This window comes from Mesocricetus auratus, unplaced genomic scaffold, assembly GCF_017639785.1.
Source record: "Mesocricetus auratus isolate SY011 unplaced genomic scaffold, BCM_Maur_2.0 Super-Scaffold_100013, whole genome shotgun sequence".
NCBI classification, from domain to species: domain Eukaryota; kingdom Metazoa; phylum Chordata; class Mammalia; order Rodentia; family Cricetidae; genus Mesocricetus; species Mesocricetus auratus.
The window spans coordinates 79,584,669-79,606,737 of record NW_024429196.1 but is presented as its reverse complement, the minus strand read 5'-3'; the positions used below and the strand labels follow the sequence as shown (position 1 = coordinate 79,606,737).

General features: G+C 44.8%; 1 protein-coding gene across 3 annotated transcripts in view; it reads right to left on the bottom strand.

The window, feature by feature from the left end:
* The window catches only part of Naa35 (N-alpha-acetyltransferase 35, NatC auxiliary subunit), a 46,090-nt gene that overhangs the window by 4,990 nt on the left and 19,031 nt on the right, over positions 1–22,069 (bottom strand). For all 3 annotated transcript variants that reach the window (XM_005078418.4, XM_040756113.1, XM_021232047.2), the window contains exons 12-18: positions 17,928–18,106; positions 14,008–14,067; positions 10,250–10,356; positions 6,701–6,767; positions 5,022–5,120; positions 3,991–4,169; positions 619–755 (exon numbers count right to left, since the gene is read on the bottom strand). In XM_005078418.4, the coding sequence (XP_005078475.1) occupies positions 619–755; positions 3,991–4,169; positions 5,022–5,120; positions 6,701–6,767; positions 10,250–10,356; positions 14,008–14,067; positions 17,928–18,106 (828 nt within the window). The remainder of the gene's footprint in view (positions 1–618; positions 756–3,990; positions 4,170–5,021; positions 5,121–6,700; positions 6,768–10,249; positions 10,357–14,007; positions 14,068–17,927; positions 18,107–22,069) is intronic.

The following is a 22,069-nucleotide window of genomic DNA, read 5'->3' as shown; positions in this document are numbered from 1 at the left end:
TTCTCCTGAAGTCTGTAGGAGAAAAACCACTAAAACAAAACAAAACAAAACAAAAAAACCCATTTACTTACTGAACTTAAACCTCAATTTGTCTCTCTAAATTTTATCTTATGACCAAAATCTACAAATAATACAGCTGAGCTGAGAACTTAAAACAACTGTGTTCCCTGAGTAGCTGGCTTACAGAATTTTGGCAAGAAGTAACAGCAGTCCCTCTGAAACACCTGCTTCCTGGGGTTCTTAACTCTGATTACCTGTCCACACCAATGCAACAGCACAACTCAGGGTGGACCCCGTGCGCCCAGATCTCTAATCTATTCTGCTTGTACGATCCGAGTGTTGCTTCCTGCTCTAAGACTCCACAGTGCTCAGGTCTGTGAGGGAACTGAACGGCGCCCATCACTAACACTCAGCCTACTTGTGGTCTGTGCACGACGGTGAGAGAAGCCCAGCAGACCGCAGGGACTCAGCTCACAGGGAGCTTTTCACCCACTCGCCTGTGCAAGCAGACCGCAGAGCCAGGCGTGCCGGTGCACACCTGCGATCCCAACACCAGGCAGATAGGCAACTGGGCTGTTGCTCAGCCAGCCCGCCCGGCAGTGAGACTCTCTACAGCACCTTTCTTTTTCTTCTTGGTCTTTTTGCTGCTGCGGCCTTTCTGCTGCTCTTCCATTATCCTCTCTTCCGCCATCTGAGAGCCATCAGCACGGCTCAGGGTCGACATCAGCCATGCATACAGGAATTCAGAGAGGTACCTTAAAGGTCACAGAGTATCAGTTAGTGGGAGATAGCTAAACCAGACAGCTTTCCCAACACAAGTATTCATAACAACGGAGACGTTTATTATTTCATCTTGATGAGAGGACTGAAGCCACGGCCTCAGACTAAACAAACATATACTCTACTATGTCCTCAGCCCCATGTGGACAAGCTTTGTAATGCTTTAAAAGTCTGTAAAATGATGTGACAGTCTTTGATGACCCCCCCCATGGGAGGCCTCACTTTCCTTGGGGAGTAGGTGGGGGACATGGGACAATGGGACAGAGAGGAACTGGGGGGGATTGATCTACAAGATTGTTTCTAAATTTAAAAAAAGAAAAGAAAAACAAGTTTGTAAAACTGTCTTTTTCCTTTTTTTTTTGGTAAGTGCAGACCTTACAAGAAATGAGCACTGAAAGTGATCTCTCCCTTTCCACATTTTACAGCTTTTCAAAAGATTCCTGGATAATTATCTATATACATGCAAATTATAACACCCTTAAATGTTTTTCACTATCAGGACACAATTCACCCCAGTCTACTAATTACTCTTTGCAAAGCAAATAAATAAAAAAACTGACTTCAGAAAGTGTCCATAATTATTGGCATTATGTAAAATTAAACATCTAGGTTTAGTTAGTTGAATGTATTCAATAAATAAAATAGGATATTTTACTATTAATTTTTTAAAGTTTAACCTAATAAGGCATCTAGGATGGAAAAGCAGTTTAAATCTGGGAAATGGCATGTAATGTTTCCAGTATAACCAGTAATACAGAAAACTAAGGAGTACTTATATAATCAACAAAAAGCAAAGATCAGGCCGGGCGTTGGTGGCGCACGCCTTTAATCCCAGCACTTGGGAGGCAGAGGCAGGTGGATCTCTGTGAGTTCAAAGCCAGCCTGGTCTACAAGAGCTAGTTCCAGGACAGCCTCCAAGACAATACAGAGAAACCCTGTCTTGAAAAACCAAAACCAAAACAAACAAACAAACAAACAAAACAAACAACAAAAAACCCCCAAAGATCAGTAAGGTGTTCATGCTCCCTTATGATACATACTTTAGGATGTCTACTCCCAACACTGTATCAAAAGATGCCAGGCAGCCTACAATATTAAAGCACATATAAAACAGAGCATGCTAATGTCATCATGACGACGATGTGTGCGTGTGCATGTGTGTGCGTGTCACATAGTGGCGTGTCCAGAGAGCATGCATGGAGACTAGGGGACAGCTCTGTAGAGTCAGTTCTCCCTTTCTGCCTTTCATGGAGTCCACGGATTGAGCGTAGGTCATCAGGCTTCAGTGGAAACTGCTTTTACCTGTTGAGTCATCACGTTGTCCAAACACAACATTTTCAGCCAACAGAAACCAATTAAAGGTCGCATTAGGAATTATACTGGCATTCGATTTTGAAGCTGTGGTATTATGGTTGCTAAAGGTGAGGGCTACACTCATCTCCCAAGAGAGAATGTAACATCAGTAGGAAAGGCAGCTGCTGGCGCTTAAGTTAAAGAAAACACTTAGCACATAGGATCTCCTCACAGAATAAAACGAATCCCCACAGCAGAGTACAGTTAGAGGGTCCGCAAGGTCTATGGCAAAGTCGCACAGCGAGATAACAGGTGATATCTAACTGTGCATTATCTGAGGACACATGGTGACGGGGAGGGGTGACATGACTGTTTCCCTTCAAACACTAGATATTTCTCATGTTTATGAAGCGCTTTATCAACAGCTCCACAGCTGTACTTCAGAAGAGCCAGAGCGCTGAATTCCGTGACAGTGACCTCAATCTGCCATCTCTGGGCCAGCAGCAGTACTGTCTGGGCCTGGGTAGGAGCTGGAAACGGAAAGGACTGCCTCCCTCGCGCTGTAAGTCTACAAACTCGGGACTGGCTCTAGGCACGTGATTAGATGGCCATAACAGATTCATCACTTGTTTCTGATGCTGATTTTAAAGGCCTGTAAGCCTTGGGGATCACATTTATAAGCAAAACAAGATTATTCTGCAAAAACTGAGGAGCTAAATCAGTAATTCCAAAGCCAAGGAACTGTGGAGAACTTAATGGGCAGCCCACTGGTTTTGTGTATGTAGAATTAGAGTTTCAGCAAGGGTCATGTGGGGCTGGCTAAAGTCAGTTCTCACATTCAGCTTGCACAGCCCAGAGTGGCCTACAGAACCTCCTAGCATAGCCATGCCAAGTGTGGGGAAGGGAGGTCCTTCCCTTCTCAGGACGGTGATTAAGTTAAAGAAATTCAACTGTGAGTTTAGAAAGCAAATACACTGAAGTATAACACAGCAAACTTAAGTATTTGATAAACAGGAAGTAAAGTTTAAAACTGGCTCCATCCCTTGACAGATGAAGACAATTCAGAATCATCAGGGTGCTGACGTCAGTTTGCTACAGCTTTTCCATGGTTAAGGTGGCCTCAAACAGCCTCTCCCCAGGAGTCTTTATCTTTCCTCTAGTGAAGGTGCGCAGCCATGATGTCTCACAAGAAAGCTTCTTCTAGTGAGTGGGTCCACACTGTGGGCTGTTGGTGCACAACTCACAGCAAACTGTTTTCATGTTTCTCCACAGTTGCAAAAAGAAGCCCACGCCTTTAATCCCTTTAATCGGGAGGCAGAGGCAGGCGGATCTCTGTGAGTCAAGACCAGCCTGGTCTACAAGAGCGAGTTCCAGGACAGCCTCCAAAGCCACAGAGAAACCCTGTTTTAAACACCCTCCATGCCCCCCGAAAATATGTCAAACTAACCCGTTTTCTTTTATTAGTACTTTTCACAGAAGTATGAAAACAATGTTACAGCACTAAAGATGTATATTTTGACCTAGTTCTAATTCTCCAAATAGTTTACCAACTGTGCCACAAGTACAGGAAAAATGCACTGAAGGAAAAGAAATATCCCAGGGGGTCAGTGAGGTGACACAGTTGGTCAAAGCGACTGTCAGAAAGACTGACAGCCTGACTTAAATCCCCAGAGCCCATGTTAAAAATGTAAAATGCAGCCCAACATCTGCAAAGCCGTCGTTCTTACAGTGAGGCGGTGGGCAGACAGGAAAGTGACCTGGAGTTGCGTGTAGGACAGCTAGCACGGGGACCCCGCCTCAGCAAGGAGGAAGGAAAGCACCAACTCTCGGAAGGAGGCCGTGTTCCCCAGCTGCACTCTTTGCAGATGCATGCTTGCGGCTGGCTCCCCCAGCGCAGGCAGCCGCAGGAGTCCTCACCAGTAGATGTAGTAGTACTCGTGCATGCTGTAGAGCTCCAGTTCAAAGCCACTGAGCAGATACTGGATCATAATGCGGAGGCTGTGGTAAAGCACCCAGGTCCCTAGGCAGGCCAGGTGCTGTCTCTGAGGCTCCTGCTTCAGCAACATAGTGTGAAGTGCGGCATCAACCTTCTCTGCCTGTCAAGTTAATTTGTTACATTACATCAATTAATTAGATAGCGAGAAAACTCGAAAAGCATGAGCACAAAACATAAATCGCACAACCCAAGAGTTCTGCTTTCAAATGCACTTCTGGCTAGGTGTGAAAAGTTCTTAACATTTATCCAAAGTACTTCTCAAAATACACACTCATTTTCACACAAGTTATTCTGTCCGGACAAAGTGGGGTTCAGGCTTGTAAACCTGCAGTGCCATCAGCCTGTTCCAGAGACAGAGGCCTCAGGAGGATCCTGAGAGCCCCGTGGCTAAGAATAAGCCTCACAAAACAGTGAGGCCCTGTCTCACAACAACAAGCCTCAATGTGTGATTTCAGTCTTTGGTATTAGTAATGGGATCCCCTGCTGCCCACGAGTCAGCGTTAAACTGTCTCACTGTGGGGTGACTTGCCACGAAACCATGGAGGCAGAGGCAGGTGGATCTCTGTGAGTTTGACTCCAGCCTAATCTATAAAGGAGTTCCAGGACAGGCTCCAAAGAAACTGTTTCGGGGGAGGGGGAAGATCTATAAACTGTATTTTTCCATTTCTTCATGTACTCTTTTCCTCTGGAGTATAAAACTGCTACACTTTATGAAAAATAGGCATATCATAGTGAAAAATTAATCCTCAAATCACTGTTTTAAATAATTGCTTTTCAAAAGTTAAAGTATCAGAAAAACAGTCCCATATGTCTCAAGATGGCCTTGAACTCATGATCCTTCTGTCTCGTACTCCCAAGTCCAGTGACTCTAAGTATTTATTTTTTTACAGACGCATGCTACTCTTGTAATTTATGACTTGCTGAATTTTAGAAAAAGACACCTGACTCTTACCTCATCTTGCAAGGTCGCAAACTCCTCAAGAATGTGACCCAGTTTGTCTCTCTGTCGAGCCCTGTTGTGGCCATGGATCTGAACAAGACTACAAAATGGCTGTAACACACAGAAAGCTTGTTAACTGTCAACGTGAAACCTTCTTTATCCCAAAGAAATAACATGCCAGGGTCTTAACTCTTGTTTAAACGCATAAGTACATGTGGGGACATGTGCACCCAATCACACTTCATGCTTCTTACAAGGGTGTCCGTTTTTAAGGAATTCAATATTAGAATTTATAAATAGAAAAAGGTGGTTATTTGTGAAATATGATTTCCTATGGCAAAAAGAAAACCTAAACAAACAAAAAACATTCCTCCAATATTTGGACGTCTTCCTGCAATTCCTTTTCTGCTTATTTCAAGCTGAAAGCCAAGACCACAATGCTAACACGTCTGTGGTGCTGGAGTGATGGCTCCTACCATGGCTCTCCTGTTCTTAAGCACAGGAAACACAGCTCCCTGTAGTATCCAGAAGCAGCACTAATCAAACAGACACACAGGGTGAGCCAGTCTGCACTCAGGCACGACCGTGCTTGTCTTGGTGAGCTCATCAGACTCTTTTGATTAGCAACTCTTCTAGAAGAGTTAGAGGCACAGGGTGAGCACCTCTTGTCTGAAAACTCACCCCCACCCCCCACCCCCGCAAAAAAACAAAAATCTGATAGAGTCTGAGGTAGCCCAAGTTGGCCATGAATTCACCACGTAGCTGAGGACTGACTCTGACGTTGTGATTTTGCTGTCCAATTTCCTGAGTGTTTAGGATTATAGGTGTGCATTGCTAAAGTAACATTCACAACCCTCCGGACTTGGGAGCATGCTGGATTTCAGGGTTTTGGGTTAGGGATGCTTAACCCACAAATTCTACACAAACACTCCAAAATCTGAAAGATTTTTAGTCAAAAGTATTCCCCATTTCAGGTTAGGGATCTCAGCCTGTATTAACATTTCACTCTCAAAAGATGTAAATTTTCAGCAAGTAAAGCAATATATCTGGTGATAATAATAAAATGCAACAGAAATAAAACCTTTCACCATGCAATGCTGCTTCCAAACCCACACTTGTATGCACACATGTACACAAGCATGCATGAAATAGAATTATCCCCTAAATAATTGCCTAACTTATTTCTGAGAGAAATGCTGATATAATTAAATAAGAATAACAGGCAACAATCTACTTCCGGCCTGCATTTTTTCCCCTAACCAAAGACTTAAAAAAAAAGTTTGTAACCTGATTTAAACTAACACTTTTAGTTTAAATAGAACCCCTTTCATTAAGGCAGTTCCAAAGTAAACATACAAGAGTAATTTTATTTTTGTAAGGTCATAGAAGTGAGGTTTGTACATCCATTCACAAGACATACTAGGGAGGAAATGAGCTCTCAGCCAAGGGTCACGGTGTCCCTTTCTGGTCCCTACAGGCGGTAACAGGTATTCCACGCTGAATTTTTATCTGAATCTGCCAAGAGCACAGGCCATAAAGCCACTCACTGAAGTAGTGAGGAGACAGAACCGTTAATGTATTCACTAGACATGAGTAAGAGATCAATGAAGAAAAGTATAAATGCGTAGGAAAGAATTATGCACCATAATTTTCAAAGTATCAATCGCAACAAGCCAAGTTCTCGTTCTTACCCGAACACAGTGCGTAACAAAGGAGTCGATACAGTCCTTAGCCTGGTGATTATTATAGAGGCAACACCTGCAAGACAACAGTCACATCACTAAGAGCAAACTGTAGCTCAGACACAAGAAGCAGTGATGACTACAGACGCCACTGACAGAAAACACAACCGAATACGTTGAGGAAGGCAGCATCATGTTAGGTGTTTCCTATCACTGTGCTTCCCACATTGTGCAGTGAGAACACAAAAGCCCAGGTCCTACACTCCCCCAGCCGCTTGCCTCTTACTCGTCACTGTAAAACACAACACGAGCTTGTGTCCCTGGACCCCGCCTACTGTCCCTTCCTTGCAGCCTAGAGGAGCTACGGAGCCCGAGTAGATAGATGCCAGGGCTCTGAAGACACACGTGCATTTACGGCAAAGACGGAAAAGCACACGAGACTCTCCCGGGCCTCGATGGGGAATTAATTCCCAAGCCTCAAAGAGAAGCAGAACCATGACCAGACAATGACGGGGGGGGGCAGGAGAGAGAAAAACGGAAGAGCAGAGATGAGGCAAGGGATCATTCGCTAGAAGACCCCGAGTCTCTAACTGCCAGATACACATAATGAATAACCATCAGGCATAAATCTAAGTGGCTGAGGTAAAGGTGTCACAAATACCCTGTAAGAACCACAGAAAACCCTGCCTGACAGCAGCAGAGTACAGCTGATGAGGACACGAATGTCACCTGTGTGTGCTGCTGTTTACTCCAGCCAACACAGGCTGGAGTCATTTTGAAAGAAGAAACCCTGACTGGGAAAATGCCCCACCAGGCTGGCCTGAATGTCCTTTCTTAATTGATGACCAACACAGAAAGGTGGTGCTGGGTTCTCCACGTCCTCTGCACAGGTTCCTGAGCTCCCTCAACTGCCGCAGTGACACCTGACAGCTGCAAACTGAGGCAAACCTTCACTCTGCAGGTTACTTTCAGTCATCGGGGTTGTCAAAGCAACGGAAACCCTAATGAAGACTCTCAACGGGAAGAAACATGAGTGAGATGATGCAGACAAGCAATGACATGGAAAATGATCTGATCGGAAGACTTCATGTGAGTTTTAGGTAGGACTGTTCTGGTAAAACTGAAATCTTAAAAGGAAGTCCAGTGAGCAAGAGGAACGTTTCAAGTCACTTACAAAGGAAAAACGAGAATTCTCACAGCAGTGGGTAGGACAGAACCCAGAGCCTTGTGTATGTGAGGCATGAACTCTGACTTGAGCAGACATGTGGTGTACACCTGTAATCCCAGAATGTGAGAGGCAGAGGCAGGGGGAGCCTGGTCTACGTACTGAAAACCCTACCTCAACACATACAACAACAAACCAAGAACACTACTCCCTGAGGTCTGTCTGAAGTCTTACTTGTGATAACGTACTAGTTCACACCAGTGAACTACACACTATGGTCACCACATGCTATGACGTCTGCCCTTCACGAAGCTGATTCTCATTATGTGTAGTGACTCTATCCTATGAAACCAGTCCTTCCAGATGGCTCAAGGTACACCTGAGTTTGATCCCACCTGACCAGACCCCGAAGAGTACAAATGGAGAAACAAACCCTTAACGTGGTTCTAGGACCTCCATCTGCCTGCTGTGGACTAACAGAAAACACCACCACCACCACCAGTTGAGAAAGGCATGAAGAAAACCTTCTCTGAGAAGCCATAAAAACATAAGCTTGTTGAAAAACCAACCTGTTTCCATCTTGAGCTTAAAACCCACCTTACAGTAAGGACAAATTAGGCTCATTCCTGTTTATGATTAACTGTGTTTCTCAAGGCCTGGGCCACGCCCTACTGGCAGCCTTTACTACAAATGTTTCTGCACTGCCTGTTCCAGAAACGTCAATCATGTCTTTGTTTTAGGGGTCATTATGATTACCTGTTATGCCTATGTTCTGCTCTAGTCATCCTGGCTGTTTTGCCTGACAAATCCCCCATTTGGAAACCCCCTCCTCCTGAGCTTTTATATAAAAACTTTGTTCTCCTCATATCCAGGGCTGCACACACACACCACACACAGACTCAAGCGCACGCACACATCCCACAAGACTATTCCTTGGAACACATTCCTATTATGAAATATTTGGCAGCTACTAGAAAGGCAGTAAATCTAATACAGTCATGAAAAGGGTTTTTTTTTTTTTGGTCTTTTGAGATAAACTCAATGTGGTGGCTCAGGTTGACCTCAAACGTCCTAAGTGGCACAAGCTTGCTTTAAACTATACTCCTGCCTCAGCCTTCACCACACTGAGATCAAGGGCAAGAATTTAAAATGAGGTCCTTATCCTTCACAAGTCTAAAAAAGCAACGCACAGAGACCATGCCTACTCGTCACCGCATCACCAGCTGACTGAGTTGTTTACGCCCCGTCCTTCATGCTGAGCTCACCCATCTGCATGAGTTCCCTGCTCTCGTCAGTTTTCCTCCTTTGAAACAAGACATGAACCACTCCATCCCTCCAAAAACCTGAGCAGCTACCCACTTACCACAAACTTTACAAAAGCATTCAAGACACATGAGTGTCATTCTAAACCACCTACCCTCCCCTCTACTCATTCAGTCAACAAACATTCACTACATGCAGCTAACACCAGTCAACACATCTGTCTATTGTGACACAACAGCCAAAGCATTTGTCCATGTTTGTGGAGTTTATGTACTAACTGGGGCACTCCACAGACTCGAGTAGTAGTTGCAGAGCACCGTGTCCCGTCCTTCGCCCTGATAAACACCCACGTCAGCAACAGAGTCAGTGTGGCTGAGGCAGAGCAGTAGGATGAGGCTGTAGGAGCCGGGACAGGACAAGGATCCACGGCAGAGCACACTAGGCTGTCTGGGCTGAATTACAAAGAAACTCCTGTGCGGTGAACACGAGGTGGGATGACAGCTTTATTCAGCCTCCCAGGGACAATGGGAGGTGACATGCATAGGGGCCAATCTCAGGTTCTTTATCCCCCGGGAGGAAATGCTGAGGTTGCAACCACACTGTCTGCAGAGCTTTCTACAGGACTAAATAAACGCATCTGGATGCACGCCTCGTGACCCTCTTCTTTTCATGTCCTCCTCGCACACACACTGCAGCTTTTCCTGGAGCCACCTCTAAGTATACTTACATGCATACTGGTCTCAAGGTCTGTCCCCAGGAAACCCAAACACATGCCAGTTTTACATGGCATGGGGCTTGACTTATTTTAACAAATCATGGTGAGAATGCTGAAGTACTGACATTTCATGTATGAAAATTCACCTCGTATTTTCATGCTTTTACAAATGCTGAGTGGGTTCTGTGTATGAAATAATGACTCAGCTCTTCCCTTTCTGCTGGAAAAAAAAAAACCACCCTAGTCGTCTCTCAAGACACCTGCTCAAATGCTGCACGCTCTCATCCAGCCTCTATGACAAGGCGAGCAGTCTGAAGGAAACTGACCTGTCTATGTGGAGACTGGCTGAACCTGTAAGGAGTGCGGAGCGCGGGTGTCCACAAGCACACACCGGAGCGCGTCAGGTGACACTTACTTGGGGGAGAGCACCGGGGGGCTGACAAAGGACCGAAGCGCGTCTTTCACCATGTCTTGCATGAGGTGAGTTCCAAAGACCTTTTTGTTATCCACGAGGAAAGTGGTCTTGAAACAAGCATTAGACATATTAGTGTGTCACTTCTGCTGTCATATACAACTGTCACCACTGACACACACACAACCTGTAATACTACAGAATGCAAAGGGATTAAAATAAAAAACCGGTAGATACATTATAAATCAATTTGTAAACCCTGTTTTAGTTTAAACCCTGTTTTAGTTTCTATTGGTGTGTCTGGTACATGTCTGTGCACCACACACACACATGCCTGTGGAGGTCAGAGCAGGCGCCAGGTCTTCCGGGACGCGAGTCACAAACGGTCGAGAACAGCGCTGTGGGTGCTGGGAGTCCAACTCAGGTCTTCTCAAGAGCAGCCAGTGCTCTTAGCCACTGGGCCATCTCTCTAGCCCCTATTAATCTTTATTTAGGGAGCATTTTGATAGAGATTAAGTAACATATAAGAGTATAATTCCCAGTCAAGAACAACAATGTGGAGTTGAATGAGTCAACAGACTGAATCACAACAGATGTTTGCTAAAAACATAATGTTAAGCAATTACTTGGTGACATTGGCCAATCAACAAAAGTTTACATACTGGAAGTCTATATAATAAAGGACTGATTAAAAAAAATCCTATTGGTCGCACCAATTCATCTGTCCATCATTGTGCCAATACCAGTGTTGAATAGTATGCAACCTTTCATCCCATTCTGTTCCTTCAAGGCTGGTTTTACACTTTTAGTTCCTTCTCTTCCCACACACATTTGAGATTCTAGACATGTACCCACGTGCATGCTGTCGTTTTGAATGATACTACTATCAATATGCAGTATAGACCAATCTGGGGAAGAGTAACACCTTAAAAACGTCACTTCTTTCAGTTAACAGAAAGGGTTTATATCTTCAGTTATTTTTCCAGCACTATTTTTCATTTTCATCACATGACCCATGGCCCAAGTGTGGCAGTCAGAGGGGGCCTTTGTGGCCAGGCTGGCATGACAGGCGCCTGCAGTTCCCGAGGCCCTGCCTCTGTGGCTCAGCAGCACTGCTCTCAAGTGCTGTCCTCAGCTGTGTGCGGCAGGAGCATGGAGGTAACAGTCTATTCAATTCACCCACCTACTTCAGCAAGGTCTTTGTAGACCCTCGGCACTCTGCACAGGACGTCTGCTAACTGTGTGTAATTTCCAGCCCTCACTGGCCTCACTGCAGCGGCTGACACTGAGTAACAAGAGGAAGGGAAGAGATGGCAGGATGTGCTAAGCAGACAGCCTCACTGCGTCTTCCCAGACTCAAGAGGAAACTTAACTTTATTATGTAAGATGTGTAGTGGCTGCAGGATTGTACATAGACCCTTTATTAAGAGTGCTGTCTTCTACTCCTGTTTCTGGCTTTTTAAAATTGTGAATTGATGTTAATCCTGTCACATTTTCCTCAATTTACTGAGATTTCCAATTGAACAGTAAAGTATACCAATTTCCTTTTTTCCCCCTTTGGGTTTTTCGAGACAGGGTTTCTCTGTAGCTTTAGAGGCTGTCCTGAAACTAGCTCTTGTAGACCAGGCTGGTCTCGAACTCACAGAGATCCGCCTGCCTCTGCCTCCTGAGTGCTGGGATTAAAGGCATGCGCCACTACCGCCCGGCACCAACTTTCAAACGCTGAACCATACTTGCATTCCCAGGACTAACCCCACTGGTCATGATGTAATTATATACTGATGGGAGATATCATTCTGAAATTTGTCTCTTATTGGTTGTTAAATAAAGCACTGTTGGCCAATAGGGAAGCAAGATATGTGGGACTAGGAGTCCAGGAGGACTCTGGGTAGGAGAAACATAGGGAGTCACGATGTAGCTGCCATAGCAGAAAGAAGTCCAGACCTTTCCTCCAGTAAGAGAAATACTTAGATTAACAATTATGGAGTAAATACTTAAGTCAGAAGTACCCACTAAGAAACCAAGCAAACGACCAACAACACAGCTTCATAATTAATATAGCCTCCTGTGTGTTTATTTGGGGACTGCCACGCGGCAGAATCCAGGCAACTGACGGGGGAAAAACCAAAGCGGCTGGCAAGGAAAAGGCTACAATCTACAATATACTACTGCCTTCAATTTGCTGCTACATTGCTTTCTGCTATAAGGGACACTGTTCTGCAGTTTCTCATGTTTATGAAATTAGCTTTGCCTTGTTACTGACTTAATTTATTAGTGTCAGATCGTTAACTCTTCTTGTCTCTGGAAGGAACTATGTAGAACTGGCTTAGAATTTTCATTTTGGAATGTTTTTAACTATTCAATTTATTTAATAGATTCAGGGTTGTTCTAATTATGCCTTAAGTTTTGGGAGTCTTTCATTAAAGAAATACATTTGTTTTGTCTAAGTACTTTTAGACAATGGGTTACGTACCCTGTCCCTCATTATTCTTTTCATTATTTGTATCTTCCCTTGTTTCCCTTCTGTCTGTGAAGCTGTGCTCACTTTTCCTGGTGTTTCTAAGCAGCCTTCAGTTGCAGTGGTTTTCCCTATGGCTTTGATCCGTACTTTACTGACTTTTGCTGACCTTTGTTGTTTCCTTTTTTCTTGTGCAATTTGCTCTTTTTGTCCTTATTGTTTCTGAAGACAAAAGTATCACACAGTAATGCTTTTCTTCATTTGGAGTGTGTATATGTGCATGTATGTGGGCGGTGTGCACACACAGGTGGAAGTCAGAGGTCAACCTCATGTGCTGTTAGCTGCCTGTTAGCCCCCGCTTTTCACATGGCTTCTGGGGATCAAGCTCCTGGTCTCACGTGTGTGTGTGTGTGTGTGTGTGTGTGTGTGTGTGTGTGTGTGTGTGTGTGTGTGTGTGCACGCACGCACAGGCTTTACTACCTGATCCAGGTCTCACGTGTGTGTGCACACTTTACTACCTGATCCATATCCTAGTCCTGGGCCCTCCTTTAAGTCAAGACAGTGTTAAGTACTTTAGTTTTATGACTTTGTGTACTTTAAATTTCTCATGCCTCCCCTTTTCTTCTTGTGTGTACATGTGTTTTCCCTGAGTCTGAGCACACATGTATCCACATATGCACATCTGTGCACGCAGCTGCAGGCCCGAGGCTGACTCTGGACCACTTGCTTTCCCATCTGATGCTCTGAGGCAGGACCCTAACCACGCCAGAGCTCACAAGTGTGGCCGGTGCTACAAGGCAGCTTGCTCTGGGGCATCCTGTCTGTACTTTCCAAGGCTGCAGGCACAGGCCGGCCACCACACGACCCAGTAATCCTGTGGGCTCAGGGGCACAAGCTCTGGCCTTCAGGCTTGTACAGAAGTGCTATAACCATGGAGTCACATTTACTTAATTCAGGGTTTCCAGTTCCCCTCAACAGGTGTGATCTGTGAGTTACTTAAGTGTTATTCAACTTCTCACTGTTCAGAGTTACTTCCCCCTGGCTACCTTGAGTAGCACTCTGATTCTAAACTTGGTCAGAAAGCATGTTACGCTGTGTGCTCCCACTTCTTACAGCACTCCTGAGGTCTGTTTTGTGGCCTGGCACAGACCCTCCCTAACGCAGCGTTTCAATGAGTGCAGGGAGGACACAGTGGTGCGGCTCTCACGCAGCAAGTGTAGGCCAAGACAAACGGACGCAAGGCAGGATCACCACCCCAACAGCGTCCGCTTTTGTTCATCACCAATGAGAGAGTGGATCTTACCTGCAGCAGAGACCTTGAGAGAACACACGGTGACTGCTCACTAAACTCACAGAAAAAGTCCTGAGAGAGAAAAGCAGTGCTGTTAGGACAGCAAACAAAAGCCAGCCATGTTTGCAAATAAAATGTCATTGTTTGGAAAAAAAATATCCTACTAGTGTTAAAATAAAGAATTAAAGGTCAACTTTATTAAAAAACGTTTCATTATACCAACGGGTTGACTTCAGAGTCTACAAAAACTGTTTCCAAATCTGACCAAGATCTGTACATGTGAATGTGCACACCAACATAGAATTTGTATACTAAGAAAAGTGTCAACAGTAATTAGGTGATGAAAAACCTTAGCTGCAATTTAAAAGAAGTGTGGGGGCTGGAGAGGGTTCAGAGACTGAAGAGAGCACACTCTTTTGTGTGGACTCAACCCAGTACATTAGGTGGCTCACAACCTCAACTGCTTGTAATGCCAATTCCAGGGGGATCTGACACCACTAGCCTTCAAGGACTCAAGCATTCATGTGCACACATCCTCATACAGACAAACACATACACATAATTTAAAATAATGAAAATAAACCTCAAAAAAAAGTAGCCAGGTAACTGGTATTGCTTAGAGTGAGGATCAAGAAATACAGATTATACAGGGAGAAAGACAAGAAAATACACAAAAAACATTAACATCTAAAAATTAGAGAGACAGTGGCTAACACTTTCCGAACCTTCCAATTTTTGTATGTTGAATTTTAGTATTTGAAACGTTAAAGATAGGTATGTGTGCTTTTGGATGCCTACAATATTTCTGCAGGCTGGCAGTGAGAACAAAAGGAAGAGACGAGATGTGTTCCCAGGTGATGTCACCATGGAAAGCAGCTACTTTTCCACAACAGAGCCCGAGTCCTCCCAGGTACAGCACTTGTCAACAACAGAGAGGGCATCAGAAAAGCCTGTCACAGCTCAGACCGTCAGAGCAAAGGGTACTGCAGAGGGCTCTGACATTCCCGACTGCTTATGAATGTGTCTCAAATACATGAGGGAAAGGGAAGGAGGCGGGGGGGAGGGGGAGGGTCTTCACCTAACTTCTGCCTAGTTAAGCAGTTTCCTTTCTCTCCTTTAACTGCTATCCCCTCTAACAGTCCTGCACTGTGCTAACTCCTTTTAGGGAAACAAACAAGCCTGTACTCTTCAGTCACACTCATCGTCTTTACACTCTTCCTGGCTTCTTTACTGGCTTCTCTTCTCCATCCTAAATTTTAGGCATGGATACTCTTTGCTTTCCTTCAGCTACTTGCACCCCATGTGTCTTAGTTGCACTTCTATTCTGTGATGAAACACCAGGACCAAAAGAGCCTGGACAGGAAAGCGTTAATTTGGTTTGCTATGTTTTCATATCACTGTTCATCACTGAAGGAAGTCAGAACAGGAACTCAGGCAGGGCAGGAACCCGGAGGCAGCAGCTGAGGCAGAGGCCATGGAGGGTGCTGCTTACTGGCTTGATCTGCCTGCTTTCTTACAGAACCCAGGGATGACCCAACAAAGAATGGGCTGCCTACCCCCCATCACTAATTAAAATGTCCTAAGCTGGATCTTGCAGAGACATTTTCTCCACCTAGGCTCCTTCTTTTCAGATGACTTTAGCTTGTGTCAAGTCGACATAAACCAGCACAGCACAGGCGTAATCTGCATGTGTTAGCGAGTGTTCTACGAAACTCTACCATTCACGTTTGTGAGACTATACTGGACATATCCTAAAACACCATAAAACTGGTGTTCACTGAACACACCGCTGTGTTGTGGCATATTCCTTTACATGTGTGAAGATGTGTCACTGTGACTGGTTCAATAAAAAGCTAAGTGGCCAATAGCTAGCAGGATATTCAGGGCAGAGAGGATGCTGGGAAGAAAAAAGGTGGAGACACCGTGAGATGCAGAGTGAGCAGGATGGACATTAGAGATGGGGTAATAAAGCCACGAGGCAGAGAGTAAAGTAATAGAAACATGTTAAGTTAACAACAAGCCTAAGCTATCGGCCAAGCATTCATAATTAATAAGAAGTCTCTGTGTGGTTATTTGGGAGCTGGCAGGCAGGTCATGAAAGTCATGTCTGTGTAGGTGTATTATGCATGTATGCACACAGCATGTGAAAGCCAGAGGTCAATACTGGGCTTCCTCACTGATGACTCCCTGGCTTACTTTTTGAAATAGGGTCTCTCACTGAGCCTGGAGCTGTATGTTTCAATCTGGCTTACTGTCCTTGTACATAAGCACACCTCACCACGCCACACTTCCCCGAACCTCGACAATGACAGACACAGACTGCTAACCCTTTCCCTGTCCACACTTCCTCTATTGCTGCCACTGTGCTGCCTGGGGTCTTTCTGGGAGGTATTTGTCCTTCCTCACTAAGCCCTCTCCTGGCAAGGCAAGTCTGCCTACCTGCGGATGGAGGAGAGCTGAGGAGTTACTCTGCTGTGCTAGTGTATCTCTAGGGATGAGAGTCACACCCCGTACAAGAACAGACAGGATGATGACGGATGAAAGTTAAATTAATGAGGAAAAGCTCTGCTTTATGCAGAGATGTACGGGAACCATCTGCTGCACAACACTCTCAAAGTAAAGCCTTCCTTTGCTTAGTACTGTCTGCTGTGTGCTGCCTTGAGCTAGCCCAGGCTAGCCAACAACCCAAGCCTCTGCTTCGGTCTCCCTGGTGGTGGGATTAGAGCCACTCACCACTGAGTGTTTAGCTCTGTTCTTCCTCTACATCACAAAGAATGAGGGCTTCGCATTATACAAGGGGTTTCACTCAGAAGAGAAAATGCATGCTGCACAGGGTTACATAAAAAGGTTTCATCTTGGTACTGTCTGTCTGTTAAATGCGAAACAATGAAATTTACCTAAATGTAATGTGATATGAACTAAAAAGCAATTGTGTTATATAAGCTTTTATAGTGAGATATGATGGGGGAAATCCTTCTGTATATATGTTTGTCCTATTGGTTGATAAATAAAGCACTGTTGGCCAATAGGGAAGCAAGATAGGTGAGACTAGGAGTCAAGGAGGATTCTGGGAAATGTAGTCAAGAGTGGGGAGTCGCCATGTGATCCCAGGAGGAGGGGGAGCAAGTCTGGCATTCTTGGTAAGAGAAGACCTTATAAAAATATATATTATTAATTATGAACTAATAATTAAGTCAGAGCTAGTCATCAAGAAACCATAGCAAACGGCCAACAGCCTCATAATATAGTGTCTCGTGTGTTATTTGTGGGCTGAGACAACAGTGGGACCCAGGCAGCTGGCTGGAAACAATACACGGTATAGAGATATGTCTTCAAAGTAAAGCAGAAATTTGTGTATTTACTGATATGAAAAGAAAGCACCTGTAACACAAAGTTCTCACCAGGACAAACAAGGAAGGTCACCAAGGACCATATGTAAGAACACTGAACCCTGCCAGGTCTGGCAACACAAGCCCAAAGCCTCTGCTTTCAGGAGGCTGGGGCAGGAAGTCACAGCTCACAGCCAGGCTGTGCGACAGTCTGTCAATGTCAGCCTGAGCCACCCAGTGAGAGTCTATCTGGAGAGACAGCTCAGTGGTAGAGGACTAGCCTTGCATGTATGAGGCCCTGGAGTTAAATCTCCAGAATGATATTTAAAAACAAAGAAAAACTCTCTCTTATGTGTACACATACACACCCTCATGCAAAAAATATTTTGAAGACAGAATCCTATTCCTAAAATTTGGGGTGATTTACCTAATATCTTGAGTTTAGCTTCTTAATTTCTAAAAATGAATCAAATCCTTATGAAATTAACCATGTGCTGTGTGTGCACACACTCCAATGCTATCTACGGGTCTGTCAGTCAGTCTCTAGAGTGACAAACTATCCTGTTACTGCACCAGAGCTCCAGAATATAACTTTATACTCACCAGAATACAGTGTAGGTTTGGTAAGTTCACGACTTCACAGACTGTTTTTATTCTGTCTATTAATCTTGAGAAATAGTTGACCATTTCTTCTCTTTTAATTATTTTTGCATAGCGAGGGAAGGTGGGTGGAAGCAGCCTCTGGTTAACAAGAGGCTCAAAACCCATCATAATTGGATGGTCTAAAGAAGAAAGAGGAAAGAAAGTAAAATTTCCAAAGTTTCTCTGGATTTTAAAATCAAAACTATTAAATATAAAAAAGAAAATGTCCAAATTTTAAAGGCATTTCCAATATTCTAATCACAAATATCTAATAAATTTTATAACTGACAACGAAGTTTGAATGAGATTTAGGGACTTCACACTGTACTCCTAGCCACATGGTGGAGGTAGAGGTTAGTGCCAAAGCTGCGACAGCAGGGATTCAATGAAAGCCAGGGCTGCCAGCTGAGTCACATCTCCACCACGAGAGGAGACCTAACCTCCAGAGCTGTCTGGAGGGACACTAATGACTAGCCAACCAGTTCTAAGTGCACGGACCCTCCTAAGACAACAGGAGACCCTCTGGAGCACAGCATCCTGTGAGCTGCGCTCCTGAGACCCCTGCAGCAGTCAGGACAAGCACAGCTGCTGGTCACCAGCACTGGACAAAGAGCCTAAGGGAAAGCTGCCAGCTCTGGGGATCACTGAAAAGTCAAAAGCCTGAGGATACAAGACAGGAGCCACTGTGGACTTTACACCTTCACAGTGTGCACTTTCTTCTGCTTTACAATAAGCAGCCCCCCTATTCTTTATGCTTCACCACTCGACTCATCTGAATTCTTTCAATGGAGATGACCATAGAGCAGAGCAGAGGATTCCAGAGTAGAACCCTGGTGACATTACCAACGCTCACACGAGTGTACCCTCAGGCTTTTTCTCAACCTGGAATCTGAAATGAGATACACAGCCTTGAGGAAGCATTTACACAATCAACATCCAAAGCTGTGCTCACCCACAAACAAGCTACCCCTAAGAATACAGTTTTAGATGTGAGACAAAACTGAGGCTTCACAGCTATACTGTGAAGAGTCAGAAGCTGCCTGACTGACTACAACACTCTGAGCAGTGCTCTGATGCCCAGTCTGTCTCATCTTTGTGGCTGCTACAGGCCCAGGTTTTCTTCTCCACAATAACGTCTCTCTCCTGGCGGTGACTTCTATGAATTACTCTTATACGAGACCAATACAACTGCAGACTCAGATGAAAACAGTTGGCCCACAGCCTTCTCACCTATTCATCTCAAAAGGCAACTGCGAGGGGCTGGAGAGATGGCTCAGAGGTTAAGAGCACTGACTGCTCTTCCAGAGATCATGCGTTCAATTCCCAGCAACCACATGGTGGCTCACAACCATCTGTAATGACATCTGGTGCCCTCTTCTGATGTGTACATGGAGGCAGGGTGTTGTATTCGTAATAAATAAGTAAATCTTTAAAAAAAAAAAAGGAGGCAACTGCGAACACTGTCTCTCTCAGAAAGCGGGAGCTCAGCCCCACCGTCCTGAAGGGCAGCGACCTTGTCTCACGCAGGGCTTTGCCCACCTTCCATCAGTGACCAGCTGGCAGGGACTCTGGTTCCCACTGCTCTTCTTCTTCTCTGACGTGTGTGATGCTCCTTCACCCCATTAGTCCCTTTCACCACCACCTCAGCTTTTGTGTAAAACACAGCCTGAATTTCCCTACCACAAAAGCTTAAAATGTATTTTTTATTTACTTATGTATGGATGTATGCCTGCATGAATTTATGAGAACCACGTGCAGCCAGGAGCCCATGGAGGTCAAAGGCATCAGAGCCCGGAACTGAAGTTGCAGGCAGTTGTGAGCCACCGTGTAGCAGAGGGAATCAAATCCAGACCCTCCGCAAGAGCAGTCAGCACTCCTCACCTCTGTACCTTCTCTGCAATCTCCCGCCTGCCCCATAAGCTACAGCACAGTGCCCTGAGGGAGCACTGGGAAGACCTCAGTGATTTCCCGAGACTCAACAGAAAATATCAACTCCCTCTTGGCTCCATGAATGCTGTTTTTCTCTTGTCAGTTATGTGTGTGCATTACCCATGGAGTCCCGAAGAGAGCGTCAGATCCCCAGGACCAGAGTTAGGGACAGTTGCGAGCTGCCATGAGGATGAGGGCGTTGAAGGTGGCCCCCTGGAAAAGCCACCAGTGCTCTTAACTGCTGGGCTATCTCTCCAGTGCCATGAGATCAGGTTCACAAATCCATTACATGTGGGGAGATTATACACACAAATCCCATTCCCAACTATATTCACTGACTTTATCATTTTATGTGGGGAAAAAGTAAAAATGCTTTGTTCCCAATTACAATTAGGCATATCATTATCCCATATACATCTGCACTCTTTAAAAATAATTTTGCTGGATGGTGGTGGTGCACGCCTTTAATCCCAGCACTTGGGAGGCCGAGACAGGCAGTTCTCTTGAATTTGAGGCTAGCCTGGTCTACAAAGTGAGTTCCAGGATAGGCAGGACTACACAGAGAAACCATGTCTTGAAAAAAATAAAACAATGACAACAAAAAATTTAAGCGGAGAACTGGGGGGTGGGGAGTGAAGATATAGCTCAGTGGCAGAGCGCTTGCATGCATGAGGCTCTGAGTCCAATCCTAACAACGCAAACACACCAAACCAGACATGGGACCTGGTGACACACACCTGTAATCCCAGCACTTGCAAAGCTGAGGCAGGAGAAATTGACAGTGACCTTTTTATAACATAAGTCTGAGGTTATCAAGAAAAGTTCTTTAGCTCTGAATACATGAACTCTCAGGCCTCACACAAGCAGGCAACTCAATGAGTGACACGTAGTGTCTCAGTGTCAGTCGTCTCTGCTGAGAGAAACCACTGGACACGAGAAAGGTTCAATAGGCTCACAGTTACAGCTCACAGTCCATCACTGTAGGAACTCAGCGCAGCAGAAACCTTAAGCAGCTGTCACATCTGCAGCTGAGAGCAGAAAGAAGAAATGCATGCAAGTTTGCTCTCTGCTCTGTTAATATGAATAAAAGATGATATTGGGGTTCATCCTGAGGATCAGGAAAGCAAAGCCCCCAGCCACTAGCTCTCACCTCAAGCTCAGGCTGAAATGGCTGATTCACACGCAAGAGCTCTTCACCAAGCCTCAAACTGCTGCCTCTCCTCAGTGTGGCTAGAGAATGAATGACTCCTACTGACTACTAAAGACCCTGCTTCTATCTTTTATTCTTTTATACCCCTCTATTGCTGGCATTAAAGTCGTGTTATCTGTTACTCTTTTAGACTGATTCAATCTCATGTATCCCTGGGTGGCCTTGAACTCAGAAAGATCTGTCTACCTCTTAACCCTGAGTCTCAGGATTAAAGATGTGTACCACCACCTCCTAGCTTCTGGCTTCTGAGATTAAAGGTGTGTGTCTGGCTTCTCTGTTTGTGGCTGATTCTGCTTTCTGAATCCTCAGGCAAGCTTTAATAAATCACAAATAACATCACCACACGGCTCCTTTCCTCCATGTATTGCTTCAGGACCTAGCGTAGAGAATGGCACTACCCAGAGTGGTAGTGGACATAGCTACATCAATATAATAAAGAAAATTCCAAGAAACATGCCTAGAAGCTAATTTGAACACAGAATTTCAGGAATCACAAGTAAGCTACTTTTACATGTTAAGTCTTTTTTTTTTTTTTTAAATAAACATTTCCCAAACTAGTTGTGTTTCAGAGTTGTGGATATTTTACACCTCAATAATATTAAGACTACAAATACCACCTCAGGAGTTTTAGGGATAATTAGTGTTGCTGCACACTTGAAAATATTGACCCACTGGTGAATTTTACAGCGAAGATACATCACTCCTATTAACCCTTATTTCACATATAAAATATATGACGCATCAACATGTCAAGCGCTCTATTCCTAAGGGTCCAGAATCTCATGCACAATTCCAGTGCAGTGTGAAGGCAGGCACCTGTGAGTACAATGAACCTCAGGACACTGGGCCTGCCCTGTGGAGTGAGGTGAACTATACACTGGGCCTGCCCTGTGGAGTGAGGTGCACTACACAACGACGTTAGTGGCTTTCTCAAAGAAGTAAAGAAAGGAGACGGTCAAAAACT